The sequence below is a fragment of the Phodopus roborovskii genome, unplaced genomic scaffold (genome assembly GCF_943737965.1).
Source record: "Phodopus roborovskii unplaced genomic scaffold, PHOROB, whole genome shotgun sequence".
Lineage (NCBI taxonomy): Eukaryota > Metazoa > Chordata > Mammalia > Rodentia > Cricetidae > Phodopus > Phodopus roborovskii.
The window spans coordinates 518,701-532,131 of NW_026125554.1; the positions used below are offsets into that span (position 1 = coordinate 518,701).

The 13,431-nt window shown below is 56.3% G+C and overlaps 1 protein-coding gene across 3 annotated transcripts in view; it reads left to right on the forward strand.

Moving 5' to 3' along the window:
• Nfic (nuclear factor I C) overlaps positions 1 to 11,123 on the forward strand; it is a 32,520-nt gene extending 21,397 nt beyond the window's left edge. For 2 of the 3 annotated variants that reach the window (XM_051177295.1, XM_051177294.1), the window contains exons 4-10: positions 477 to 551; positions 652 to 775; positions 1,231 to 1,355; positions 2,828 to 2,953; positions 3,854 to 4,038; positions 5,945 to 6,021; positions 8,339 to 11,123. In XM_051177295.1, the coding sequence (XP_051033252.1) occupies positions 477 to 551; positions 652 to 775; positions 1,231 to 1,355; positions 2,828 to 2,953; positions 3,854 to 4,038; positions 5,945 to 5,995 (686 nt within the window). In that variant the 3' untranslated portion in view covers positions 5,996 to 6,021; positions 8,339 to 11,123. The remainder of the gene's footprint in view (positions 1 to 476; positions 552 to 651; positions 776 to 1,230; positions 1,356 to 2,827; positions 2,954 to 3,853; positions 4,039 to 5,944; positions 6,022 to 8,338) is intronic. The other variant, XM_051177296.1, reaches the window with a different exon arrangement.
• Positions 11,124 to 13,431: the final 2,308 nt, after the last annotated feature.

Sequence of the window (13,431 nt, forward strand, 5' to 3'; positions counted from 1 at the left end):
CAGTGAGTGTGGACTGTGCTGCCCCCTGGCGGCTGGTCCCACTGCTGCTGTGCCCTCAGTCTTACTTGCAGTGGTTGGGTCCAGCCTCTACCCTCAGTTAAGTCCACTGTGTAGTTCCAGAACCTTCCATCCCACCAAGTCTCAGTACACAGGAGTGGCCCTCCCTCTCCCACAGACCTATCCTCCTTGTGGGCTGTGCAGTTCATGGCTGCATAGTACTCCACGTGGCTGCACCGTGCCGCCTGGCACTCCTGCTGGACGCCACCATGTCATAGGGTGCAGCAGGCTTAGGTGGTGTCTACACCGCCTAAGTGGGTAAAGCGCTTATCACCATCATGGGGGTCCGAGTTGGAATCCTGGAAAACTATACGACAGCATAACATGTCGTGTAATGTGTGACATGTCACAAGCCCGCATGGTGGGCACCCTGGCTACAGGTCTTGGCCTGCTGACCTGTGACCCTCTGCCCATTCCAGACACCACGGACTTCCAGGAGAGCTTCGTCACATCCGGCGTGTTCAGTGTCACAGAGCTGATCCAGGTGTCCCGGAGTAAGTGTCGACACCCTTGGGCCCCCATCTCCATGGGAGAGGGTGGTCATGTGGGGAGCACAGATCCTCCTCCCCCCTGATCTGTCCCTACCCTCCCCAGCACCTGTAGTGACCGGAACTGGACCCAACTTCTCCCTGGGAGAGCTGCAGGGCCACCTGGCCTATGACCTGAACCCGGCCAGCGCTGGCATGAGGAGGACTCTACCCAGCACCTCCTCCAGCGGGTAGGTGTCAGGGTCACTGTCGCGCATCTGGGTCTGCCCCCCACCTCTCCACCCCAGCAGACCCCTTGTTCACTCTGCAATACCTGTTTTTACTTTACACGTGGGTGAGGAACAACTACCAGTCCTTCTCCCCTAGCCCTGGTAGGCCACTAAGGCCAGCCTTAAGTTCAACTGATTCTTCCAGAAATTCATGGGACATTGAGCTGATCACCTGGTGTGCCTGTCTCCCCATGGGCCTTAGCTTGGGTTTTAGGTAACAATACTGGTGTTCCCTCGCCTCTGCCTCGCGGGTCCCAGGCAAAGGATAGTTGACTGGCTGTGGTTCCCGTGATGTCTCCTGATAACACCCCCTACAAAGCGGAAGTTAGCCAACCCTTCCCCTCCCTCACCCCCCTCACCCCGTCTTCACATGGCAACCGGTCTGCATGCCTCCGCCCCTGTCCTCGTTCGTTTAGGAGCAAGCGGCACAAGTCGGGCTCCATGGAGGAGGACGTGGACACGAGTCCCGGCGGCGACTACTATACCTCGCCCAGCTCGCCCACGAGTAGCAGCCGCAACTGGACAGAGGACATGGAGGGAGGTAGGGCCTGGCGGTGATGGAGCGGAGGCAGTTAGAACTACAAATCCCGACGGGCTTTGCGCGCTCGCCAGGCACAGGAGCTAAAGTTGTAGGCCCTTGTCGGAGTTATAGTCCGGCAGTATGTTCCCTTCAATTAGACTAGATTTTTCCAGCAGGGGTGGTGCCAGAAGTAAGCTGGTTCGGGTCGCAGCAGTCCCCCCTGGGAGTTGTAGTCCGGCAGTATGTTCCCATCGCTTAGACTTAGCTATCCCAGCCGGAACTGCGAATGCCATGTGTAATAAGCCAGCCCGAGTCGCAGGGCCTCCTGGGAGTTGTATGCGAACGTCCTGTAGTCAAGTACGGATACGTGTTAAACCTCTGGTTTTCGGTTTCCCGCGCAGTATTCTCTGTGCCTCCCTGGAGTCCTTGTGGATTTCTTCTCCCTTGAGGGCTCAGGAGGTCCTGTGTGCGTGCATGTCGGGTGCCGGCTCGAGACGGCCTTTCTCTAGAAAAAAGATGAAAAGGGGTTGATTCTACCATTGGCACGACCCTGGTGTGCGCTGTGTGACCTCAGCGAGTGGCATGTTGTCTCTGGTCCCTGATAGGGGCGGGGGCGGTAAGAGTTTGTGCTGGCTTTCCCAAGTTACCCCAGACCAGGGTGTAGCTCGGGGAAACTGAGGCCGGGGCAGGCGGGTAGGGCCGCGGCTCTTGGGACTTTTTCTGGTGCTGGCAGGTCCCGCCGTGGCTGGGGATAGACATGCCGCGCTAATCAGCTTAGTGGCCTTAATGAGCCGGTAATTGGGGACAGTCTAGACAGTCTAGCGGGGGTGGGCAGATGCCGCCCAGGGGGACCCTGGGTAAGAAGTCTTCGTGGTTGGGGGGGGCAGGGGGGACTGAGACCACCCATGCCCAGGCAGGCATGCTCCCCCTTCCACGCTGGTAGAGGCTGCAGGGCGCTGTGGCCACGAGGGGCGCTGCGAGAACACTCAGTGCTAGAATCACACTGATTCTTGACGCTGATGGCATGCCCACTAGCCCATGTGATCCCCAGAGGGAGACAAGTGTGGGGGCTGCTCGCCCCCCCCTCAACCTAACATGTTTGCTGCCTGGGGTAGCAAACGCATGGTGGTGACGGCAGATGCAGACAGTAACTGGTACCCCAGCACTTGGGTGGCTGGGGCAGGAGGATTGCCATGAGTTGGAGACTAGTCTGAACCAATGGGGCAGGGTATAAGCACCTTAACCCCTGTGGTCAGTACCAACACCAGGATCCCCCAGGGAACCAAAAAAGTCTCTGAGGACAGAGGGGATTCTTCCCTGAAGATGCCTGTCAGATGCTCCTGTTCCTGGCTGTGTACTATGCCACTGTTCCCTCTCCTTATCCCCTCAGGGACCGCCCTCCCCATGTTCCCACTTAGAGCCTTGGGCTTTTGAGAGGGGTGACATCACTCACTGCCCCTCAGAGATGGAGACTCTGGTCCCCTTCCTCACAGGCATCTCCTCCCCGGTGAAGAAGACTGAGATGGACAAATCTCCCTTCAACAGCCCATCCCCCCAGGACTCCCCCCGGCTCTCCAGCTTCACACAGCACCACAGGCCCGTCATTGCAGTGCACAGCGGTAAGTGTCACCCAGACAGGGAGGTGTGACTGCCACCAGCATGACCACAGAAGTTCTGCCAGGTTGCCAACTGTTGTTTCTATTGCTGTAGCCTTCCAGCCAAGCAAAAATGTGTGGTATGGTGGAGATGGCCTATCCTGGGGTGAAACTATGGGGAGCCTCCACTGTTACTTGGCCAGGTCAGGGTTCAGCTGGCTATGGTCTCTCTGCTGCTCCTTCATATGTATAAAGTTTTATTGGCACCTGGCCCCAAGTAGCCACTTCATTTGACTCCAATTGTTTGCACACCATGTTGGCCCCATAATGGGTGATCCAGATTAAGCCATGTGATGGAAGACACATACATGACATCCACCTGGGGCCTGCGAAGATGTGGGGTAACGACCAGAGAGAGGAGAATGCCATGACACTGGGGTATTACACGGTCATGGATAGGACAAGGCTCTGACACCTCACGGTGTGAGGGGCCTGTGGACCGTTGTGCTCAGTAAGAGATGCAGACACACAGGGTGGCCCTGCCACAGGAAACATCCAGAACTGGGGAACTCCAAAGACAGGAAGTAGAATCATGGGGATGTGGGATGGGAGGGTTGGTTGTCATAGCATAACTTTGTGAAAATAGTGATTATAAACTGCATGCTTGGTTTTAAGGATCTTACTCTGTAGCCCAGGCTGGCCTTGAACTCACAGCAGTCCTCTTGCCTCTACCTCCTGTGGTTCTGCTTGTGCTGGCTTTGCTCTGCCCACTGTAACTGGGAAAGGCTGTTAGGGGGCAGGACTCCATTCACCTGCCTTCTGCTCTGCTGGGACCTCTGTGGTGTCCCTTAAGAACATGAGGCAGAAGGACTTTGTGAAGTTTGCCCCAGACTGTGACCACCCTGCACTTCTGTCTGTCCACAGGGATTGCGAGGAGTCCCCACCCATCCTCTGCCCTGCACTTCCCTGCGACGTCCATTCTTCCTCAGACGGCCTCCACCTACTTTCCCCACACAGCCATCCGGTACCCACCACATCTCAACCCCCAGGACCCGCTCAAGGATCTGGTGTCCCTGGCCTGTGACCCGGCCACCCAGCAGCCTGGACCGGTGAGTGGCCGGCGCAGCCTCAGCTCACACGTACTTGGGGTTGGCACATTCTACTTCTGCCACAGTCGAGGTGCAATGGAGCCTGGTGGGGGGCTGCAGCAGCTGTCCCCTCCTGCAGCCTAGTGGCTCTAGGAGATCTTGCATCAAACCCCAGTCCTATGGGCTGGTAAAATCCAAGCCCAAAAGGCATTACCATTGGTTTGTGCAAAGCACAAAACATGTCTGATATTCAGAGCATTTGGGAGGCTGAGGCAGGAGGATTGCTACAAGTCTGAGGCCACCCTGGGCTGTGTGGTGACTAAAGCACATGGGCCTCAGGACTCTCGGATTGGTGCTGTGGGAGAGTTTAGGTGAAAGACTGGTGCAAGGTGTGGCCCGCTGACTAGAGGGGCTCTGGGTGATGTGGCAAGATCCCAGCATGGCCCAGGTGTGCATCTGAGCAGATGTACCAGGGGAGTGCTGTCTGTCCCTGTGGGGTCCCTGCCTGGAGCCAGTGACCCCCACCCAGCACGTCCCAAACCCCAATTACCTTGGAACCTGCAGTTTCCAAGACCTGAGGTTCTCAGCACCCACAGTCATCAGTACACACTGGCTGTGGTGCAAATGCGCCTTTCCACTCAGCTCGTGGCCTGCATGACCTCAGGCAAATGCCTCTCTCTCCCTTTCCCTCCCTCCCTCCCTTCCCCCCCCCCCCCCCTCTCTCTCTCTCTCTCTCTCTCTCTCTCTCTCTCTCTCTCTCTCTCTGTGCCTTGGGTTTGCACACCTATAAGTCAGGCATTAGAATCCCCAATGAGAGGCTGGGGGCGTGGTCAGGGTGGAGCCCTGCCTAGAATTTCCCCCCTTGAGGGTCTAGGGGTGTAGTCAGGGGTGGAGCCCCGCCTACAATCCACCAATGAGGGACTGGGGGCGTGGTCAGGGTGGTGCCCCACCTAGAATCCACCAATGAGGGACTGGGGGCGTGGTCAGGGTGGAGCCCCACCTAGAATCCCCAGTGAGGGGCTGGGGGCGTGGCAGAGGTGGGACCTCCGTTTGATATATAGTAGGAACTTCACAGACTCCTCCCCTTGGGGCTTTATTGCCATCCACTCTACCGTTCCTGCACTCCACTCCCCAGCTATTCTCCCTTTTCTGCTTCTGGCGGGGTGTGAATGGTCTGTGCTGTTTTGGGAGGAGGTTGGTTTTTGGAGACAAGGTTTCTCTGTGAGTTTGGAGGCTGCTCTGGAACTCACTCTGTAGACCAGGCTGGCCTGGAACTCAGAGATCCGCCTGCCTCTGTCTCCTGAGTGCTGGGGTTAAAGGAGGGTGCCACCACCCTCTGGCTCCGTGATGTTCTTTTGTTCTCTGAGGACCGAGACAGATATTAGAAGCAGGGCATGGAGGCACAGGACTTTCATCCCACCACTCAGAATACTGAAGCAGGAGGATAATTGCAGGCTCAAGTCTAGCCTGGGCTATAGAGAGAGACGCTGCCTCAGAAATGAATACCACAAGCCAGCTAAATGATAAATAGATTTGTGCAGACACCCCGCCACCCGACACTCTCCATGAAGGGAATCAATAAGTAAAATGTCCTTAATAATTGATGGCACCGTGCACGGGATGCCGCCAGCCTGGCCGCTGCTAGCCCTGAATAATTCACAGCTGGCCTTTGATTATTAATATTTTATTCCTTGCCTCAGCCCAAGGCTGATGCCCCACCTACCCTACGACCTAGGGACCCCAGCTGGGATCCCCAGGTTCCCCAGGATCCCCGGCCTCTCAGAGTGCCCAGATCCACCCCTGGGAGAACTGTGAGGGCTGCAGCTGGGTTAGAAGGGAAGGCTGTGTGACCCCCCCAGGCAGCAGATACCCTTTCTGGTCCCGGTGCCCTGGTGCTAATGGGCTCTGGTCTCTCTCCTCCCCACAGCCTGCTCTCCGCCCGGCACGTCCCCTGCAAACAGTCCCTTTGTGGGATTAGGACGGAGGGATCCTCTTGCAGGACAGGTAGGGGCCCGAGAGGCCGGCTGGGGGGTGGGAGGTGGGGCAGAAGGGCCGGCCAGGGGGGTATCAGGGACAGCAGACCCTGCTGGCCACAGCCAGCAGGGACTTGCTGAAGCCAGCCTCTCATTCCTGACCCGGGCCTTGAGCCCACCCTGTGGGTGTGAGGTCTCCATCGGCCCTGTCTGCCCTCAGGATTTCTGAGGCACAGCACCCAGGGCTGTGGGGTGCATTTGTGTAGTTGGGGAACCTGAGGCTCAGAGAGGAGAGACAAGTAACCCAGGGTCACACAGGACATCCCCAGCTGCAGCCCCTCCCAGTGCTCCTCAGCAGAGAGTCCAGAGCACGAGGCAGAGGCAGAGAGTTCAGGGTGCCAGATGAGGCTCAGAGAGGGCAGGCAAGTCGTCTATGGTTGCACAGCGGTGTGAAGTCGCCTCCATCCCTCTACAGCTGTCCAAGTTCCTGTAAGTGGCTCAAGGAGCCCCATGTGTGACTGCAGGACACCAGGCATCCAGCCCAGCTGGGCCTTCCATTCTGTCCTTCCTGAGCCTGCCTATTCCTCAGGCCTCAGCCTTCTCCCTCCCAGCAGCCCTCCCTCAGAACGCCCTCCCCCTATGTCTCTGTAGTAGCTTGCTGGGTCACTCAGCCCATGGCCTCTGCCTTCTTCTTCCCTCCCATGGGTCCAGAGAACACTGACAAATGGGTGGCTCCCTCTGTCTCCTCCTCTGGGTCAGGGCATCCAGAGCCAGGGTGGTCAGCCATTGCTGGCTGAAGACAGAACATAGTGACCCAGTGACCAGGCCTGGCCCACAGAGGACACGGGGATACTTTGTGGGCTAGACAAGGGCAAGCTGGCATAAGGAAAATGTGGGCCTTACCTCCAGCGTACCAGTGAGCCACAGAAGGCTTTAGGGAGGAGGAGAATGGACTGGACGGGGCTTCCTGAGGCAGGAGGGGGTGGCAGGTTATGGGGTGGACAAGATCTGCACCCCCTACCCCAGGGAAATCAGGAGGCTGCCAGTGAGGGCTACCCCTCCTCCAGGCCCCTGGCTCAGCTCTGGGCCTCAGCTCTTTCTTCCCAGTCAGCAATTCCTGGCTGTCTACATTGTTATTCCTGGCTCAGCCTCCCCGGGCAGCCTGGCTTCCTCCCTGCCTCACCATCTGTACACGAAGACCTTGGTCCCACCCTCCACCCCCAGGCCCCTCATATCCGAGCACACAAATAACCCAGGGACTGAGGCTCTGGCTGCCTCCCACTACCTCGATCCTGCCCTCTGTCAGCATGGCAAACTCTGGGCCCCCAGGGAGGCCACAGTCTAGCACCAGGCCAGGATCACATCCCAGCCTGTCTGGTTGCCAATGGAATCCAGACATGAGGTAAGGTACACAGGAGCCTGAACTTGGCTGAGGGTGGGCCTAGAGACTCGCTGCCCCTCAGGCCACCCTGCCCTGCCCCCTCACCAGCAGCCCCAGGCCTCAGGCAGGGACCCCCTTGTTGTGGTTATTGGGGGGACTCCCAGGACAGTGCTCACCTATAGCCCAGGGGCCTTGGAGGGGACAGAAAGGGAATCTGAAGCCAAACCAATCCAAGTTGGTTCTTGTCCACCCTCTGAGCTCAGCCAACAGCATCGTGGCTTGATAGGGTAAGGGCATGACTGCTAAAAAGACAAATAATCCCATTGTGGTGGCAAATATGGCACTAGGGAAACTGAGGCAGGAGAATCATAAGTTCAAGGTCATCCTAGGTACACAGTGAGTTCTAGGCTAGCCTGGTCTAATAATGAGCCACACTCAGAGCCTCCACAATGAGGCCCAGGAATGGGGTTGAATTAGCCAAGCAAACAGAACTCTCAGCCACCCATGTACTTAACATGATCACACTGAGTCTCTAATGTCACATGGGACTGCTTATGCCAAGTCCCTGCAGGAGACACACTTACATCACAGTCCCTGATAGCACATGAGGTGGTTTACTTATGCTGAGTGTCTGACCTCAGAGGGATGTAAAACCAAGTCCCTGATGTCACACAAGATGTACTTGTGTGAGTCTGAAATCACACAGCATGGACTTACACATCACACAGGACATACTTGGGCCAAGTCCCTGGCATCACACCGGTATGGTGTCTCTGAAAGGGGCAGATCTGACATCTCACTGGGCCTCCTGTATTTGCCTAGCAGCCTTGGGCAGAGGCCATAGGCCAGGGTCACACCTGGTATTATGGTCTGCATACAGGGTTTTGAGGTGCAGTGGGGGGTGGGAAGAGGTAGCTGGCTCCTGACACCCCGTTTCTCTCTCTTCCTATCTCCACCAACCACATAGTCCTGGTACCTGGGATAGCCAAGGTCACCCTCCCACGTCTCCATGGCCGGGGAGTCCCAGAGGTGATGGCCCAAGCCTGCATTTTCAGTGAAAAATTAAAATGAGCAAGAAGCTCCTTGCCGACTCCCAGCAACTGAAAAGACAGATACACAGGAAGAGAAAAGGACAAAAAACAAACAGGAACAAAGAGGAAAGAGGAAAACCTTCCCAACCGAGACAGCAAAAAGATGGGAGCTCCGTCTCTGTGGCGCCTGTTGATGGATGGCTGCCTGCGGCCCTCTGTACCCCAAGGACCCTGCCATCACCCCAGACTAGGCCAGCCCGGCCTGGCACCCACACCCAGCATCAACAGATGGACAGAGTGGACGGGGTGGGCCACCCAGCCCAGCCACCTCTCCCCAGACCTCTGCCGCCAGCCACCAGTGCCAGCCTCGGGAGACCTCTGCTGGCCGTCCCCACCGACGGTGTTTGCCAAAGACAGGAGGCTGGAGGCGGTGCTGGCAGAGGTGGATGCGACCCCAATGCTGGCAGCAGAGTCCTGGAGAGCACGCAGAGCTGCCCAGCTGCCCAGCGCTGGCCCTGCAGGGGACAGATGTGCCACAGGTACTTTGGGACCCCTGGGAGGGTCCTGCATCAGCCTCCGCCTCGGCCCTCTGGTCCCCTCTCCTTGCGGACCTCGTTTGGAAGGACACATCTCTCTATGCAATTTGTCCCCAGCCCCACCCTGGCATGAGAGGCCATGCAGTTCCCAACCCCCGGCCTTCTCCTCTCGCACATGGAAGTATCAGCACTTTGAGAAACAGAGGTGAGGGAGCCGGGACCCCCCCACACCCAGGCCCCTGGAGGCGGGAGGTGCCACGATCTAAGTGCCTAACCCCTCCGCCCACCCGCCGACCCCTCATCCATCAGGGACACAGAGTGGCCAGGGCACCCCCCCTCGTCCCCATGCACCCCAGCTCCTCATCGCCGCACGCCCTCTAAGCTAGAGAGACGGGACCCCAGGGATAGAGCTGGGTGTTCCCAAACCCAGGCTGGGGCTGTGTGCTGTCCCCTACACTTCTGCCAGTGCCTTACTTCCTGGAGACCCACCCTGGGGTGCCTCACTGCAGGGGGATGCCCCCTTTGCACTTTGACCCCCTGATGATGTGGGGCCCGGCACAGGGACCAAGAAGGCTGGTGGAAGTGCTCCCGGACCCCGGGTGGGAGGGCTCTGTGAGTGATGGGGTGATGGGGTGGCAGGTTCCCCCATCTGCTATTCAAACTCCACTGACCTAGATAAAAAGAACACTAAGATGGAGCGCAAGCTTCATACCCAAACCCCAGCTCTGCAGCCCCCAAAGCACCCACCTGGGTCCCCATCTCAGGTGGGCTTCCCTGAGAGGGAAAGTTGGGTATTTTAGGGGCAATGAACCCACAAAGGGCCCTCCTGTCCAATCACCCATCTTAGCCCCATCATGCCTATGTCCCCTGCCCACAAAGGCACCAAGCCATCACCCTAGCAGAGCCCTCAGGGCCAGGCCCCATCCCACTGTCCTGGGGACAGGGCAAGGCCACTTGAACATACCAAGCCCCCCAAGATGCTTACCCAGCCTTTGAGGTCTCAAACCCCATTCATCTGTCCGTCCGTCCTCAGGGACCCTCCAGCAGGGAGGACCATTGGGGACATCGCGGAGGTCACTGTCCAGGTGTAGGGCTGAGGCCAATGGGTGTGGGACAGCTTGTCTGTCCCCAGGGTGGATCTGGCCAGACCCTCTTGACCCCTCCCAAGCCAGCCAGCTGGGTCCCCCAGGGGTCAGGACAGAACCAACTATTTACCTAACTGCATGGTGCTTAAAGCCCCGCGACACCCAAGACTCTCCCCCCCCTCCCGGGCTGCTGCGTGCATGACAGCTCCACCCGGTCTGCCCCACCCTGCCCGCGCCCCTCACCGCCTCTACTAAAAAAGGAAAAAAAGGATACACAAAAAATTATATATATATCCTTACCAAAAAAAAAAAAAAAACATTATTTCCGAATTTGCACGAACTTTCTACCACAACATGTGCCTTGCTCTCCCGAGGACAAGTATTAACTTTTAATAATATCCGCGCACACAGACGCATGCCCTGCACGCATAGTTACAAACAGACAAGCGATTACATGAAATAAAAAATAAAAATCCAAAAGGGTGGTATTTCTATTTGTAAAAGAAAAATCAAAAGAAGAAAGAAAAAATTTTTATAAAAGAAAAAAAAAAAAAAAGACTGGGCATGGTAGCTGGTGGCATACACCTGTGATCCCAGCCCTTGGGAAGCTGAGGCAGAAGGATTGCTGTGAGTTCCAGGTCCAGCCTGGGCTAGAGTGAGCCGCTGCCTCAAGTGAAAGAAAAAAAGGAAGGAACCAAAAAACACTGTTAAGGAAGTCACGATACTGATACTGGTCATGGTTTGCGGATTCCCCCCTCACCTCCCCACCCTAGCCCCTCAAACTGGGGGACAGGACTCTCCCTGGTGCTCATTTGCCACCCCAGTTCTGAGGTGTCCCCAAGTCCCCTGCCCTGGGGGTAGGGCTCTCAGGCCCTTCCCCTTCAACCCTCCCACCCCAGAGAAAGCCTGGGGGCCGTCCTGTCCCTTCCTCTGTCTTCCTGCTAACCCACAAAGCTGAATATATGCAATATCCGTCTGTGTGTCTGTGGGTTGAGCTCAGCTGTGGGGCATCCCCAGCCAGGGCACCGGGGACACAATGGTCTCTGTCCTGCTGGAAAGGCCTTTGTCATGTCCATGATTACAGTTTTTCTTTTCTCTTTTTAGTTCTGTTGTTTGTGGTTGCCTTTGGGTTTTTTTTTTTTTTTTTTTTTTTGTTTTGTTTTTGTTTTTCTGTCTTGTGTTAACTCCGCTCTTAAAACTTCACCAAAGCTAAAACAATATAGCCAGGGTCTAGTGGGGCAGACAAGAGTCCCAACTCAAGCCATCCTCCTGCCCCTTCTGCCCCCCACCAGGCAGCTGGTCCTCCCTCCCACTCACACATCTGAACGTTGGGCAGTAACAGAGCACCGCAGGCTCACCCCAGGTTTCAGGCTTCAGCCTCAGGAGGCGGTGGGAGATCCCAGCTCACCTCACCACCCACCCTGGCCTGGGCAGAACCCATCAGTTGCTCCCGTGGCTGACTTGTGGCTTTTCATTCTTTCCTTCCCCAGCCTGTGTCCTCCACCCCCAGAAAGTAGGTAATACACAGGGCGGTAGGATGGTGGGGTAGGGAAAGTGGACAGAAGGTGCCTGGAGGCAGGTTGGGAGGAACTGCTCGGATCCCTGCCTCCCACTTCTCAGAAAATCTCCAATTCCCACCCAGGTACCTGGGGACCCCACACTAGCCAGGACTCTCAGATGAGTGACTTTAGGGTGGGACAGGACATTGGGAATTTTGGCTTTATTTTCTGTATGTGAAACTGGCATTTTTCAAATCCATCCCTTCCTCAGGCCACCATCCCTTGCCCATCCCCTAACTTGGCATCACTAGTTGGTGAAGCCCCCACAGCTTACCGCTTGGGGTCTAGCCTGTGACCCTGTTTCCCAATTGGGGACCAGAAGACATCTGGGGTCCTAAACCCTGATGTCTTGAGCTTGATAATCAGGAATGTCCAAGGTGGTGGGAATGATTTGAGGAAGAAAGGTTTTCTCCCAGGTCCCCTCAAAGATAGGGCCAGGGTCACCAGATTCTCTCCCTCTGGGACCTAATGTGTGACCCAGTCAAGACACCCCAGGCCACCAGCAAATGTCCCAGCCAGTATGCAGGGGCTCAGGTTGGCTGTGCTGCATACTTACACACAGGCATTTAGTTGGGAGTTAATCCCCCACAGTGCTGGACACAGTAGCTTTGTCTCTGTTCCAATTATCCCCCTCCCCCCCCCCCACGCTGAGTGAGTTGTCCCTTCTTCTGAGTGCTGGGTTCCACGTCCAGCCACTTATTCTCCCCACTGATTGCTTTGTTATCTTGAGACAGGAGGGTCTTGCCAGGTTGCCCAGGCTGGCCTCCAACTCATGGCAATCCCCCTGGCTCTTTTCCAGTTGCTCTGACAACAGGCATGTACCACCACTCCTGATGTCCTACCCCTCCCCTTTACAAACTGCCCAGGCCTCAGATCCCACTTGTCAGTGGCTGTCCTCCCCTCCATCCATCCGTCTGTCTGACAGGCACACTGCTTGGGACTGTACCCTCCCCCCCCAGGGATTAGGTGGGAGGAGGACTCACATCAAGTCCCCAATTTTGTAACCGTGAAGCCAAGCAGTCATATCCCAGTCAGTGCCTCACACACCTGATGGTGCAGTTTTGGGGTCCTCCCCTGCTCCCCTCAGACTTGGGGCAGAAACAGAGGCAGTACTGTGAGGGAGGAAGGCATGCACTCCCAAGCCACCATCCCTCCCCCAGCACCCAGCCTCACTACCCCAGCTTGGGTGACCCAGCAGGATACCTCAGAGCCCAGCCAGGCAGCAGCACCCTCCCAAACAAGCCCCTTTGAGCCTGAAGTTCCCAGTGTGAGCACCCGAGTTCCCCTGTAGCACCTGTACAAGCATTGGGTTTGAGAGACTGGGCAGGGCAGGGCTAATGGCGCTCATAGGCTGCTTCAGGGAACGTGGGGGCTGGTTCTCTTAACTTACTCTCTCCCATGTGCCCCTTGCTTTCTGGGTGGTAAGGCTGGCCTTTTCATTTTCCTGCCGAGATCATTTGGGTTTATTTGAGATTTTTGTATCCATCCAACCACTTTGTATTTTATTCCTTGTTGCATTTCTGGCCTTCAGCTTTTCATAAACACACCTTCAAGGCCTGTGGTGACCCCTCCCCCCCAGCAAGTGGGGGTCTGGATGGGGAGCGGAGGCACCCCTGGCCCTTCATCGCCCATCACCTGTGCCCACAGCATACTCCTCATATATTACAAACTCATTTTAGTTTCTGGTTTTTTTTGTTTTGTTTTGTGGACGCGCCTAAGCACCACTGACTGCCTGCTGTTCTGTTTCTCCCTATGCAAAAAAAAAAAAAAAAAAAAAAAAAAAAAAAAAGGAAAAAAAATGAAAGAAAAAAGTGAGGGGGGGTCCATAAAAGATTCAATAAAAGGCAAA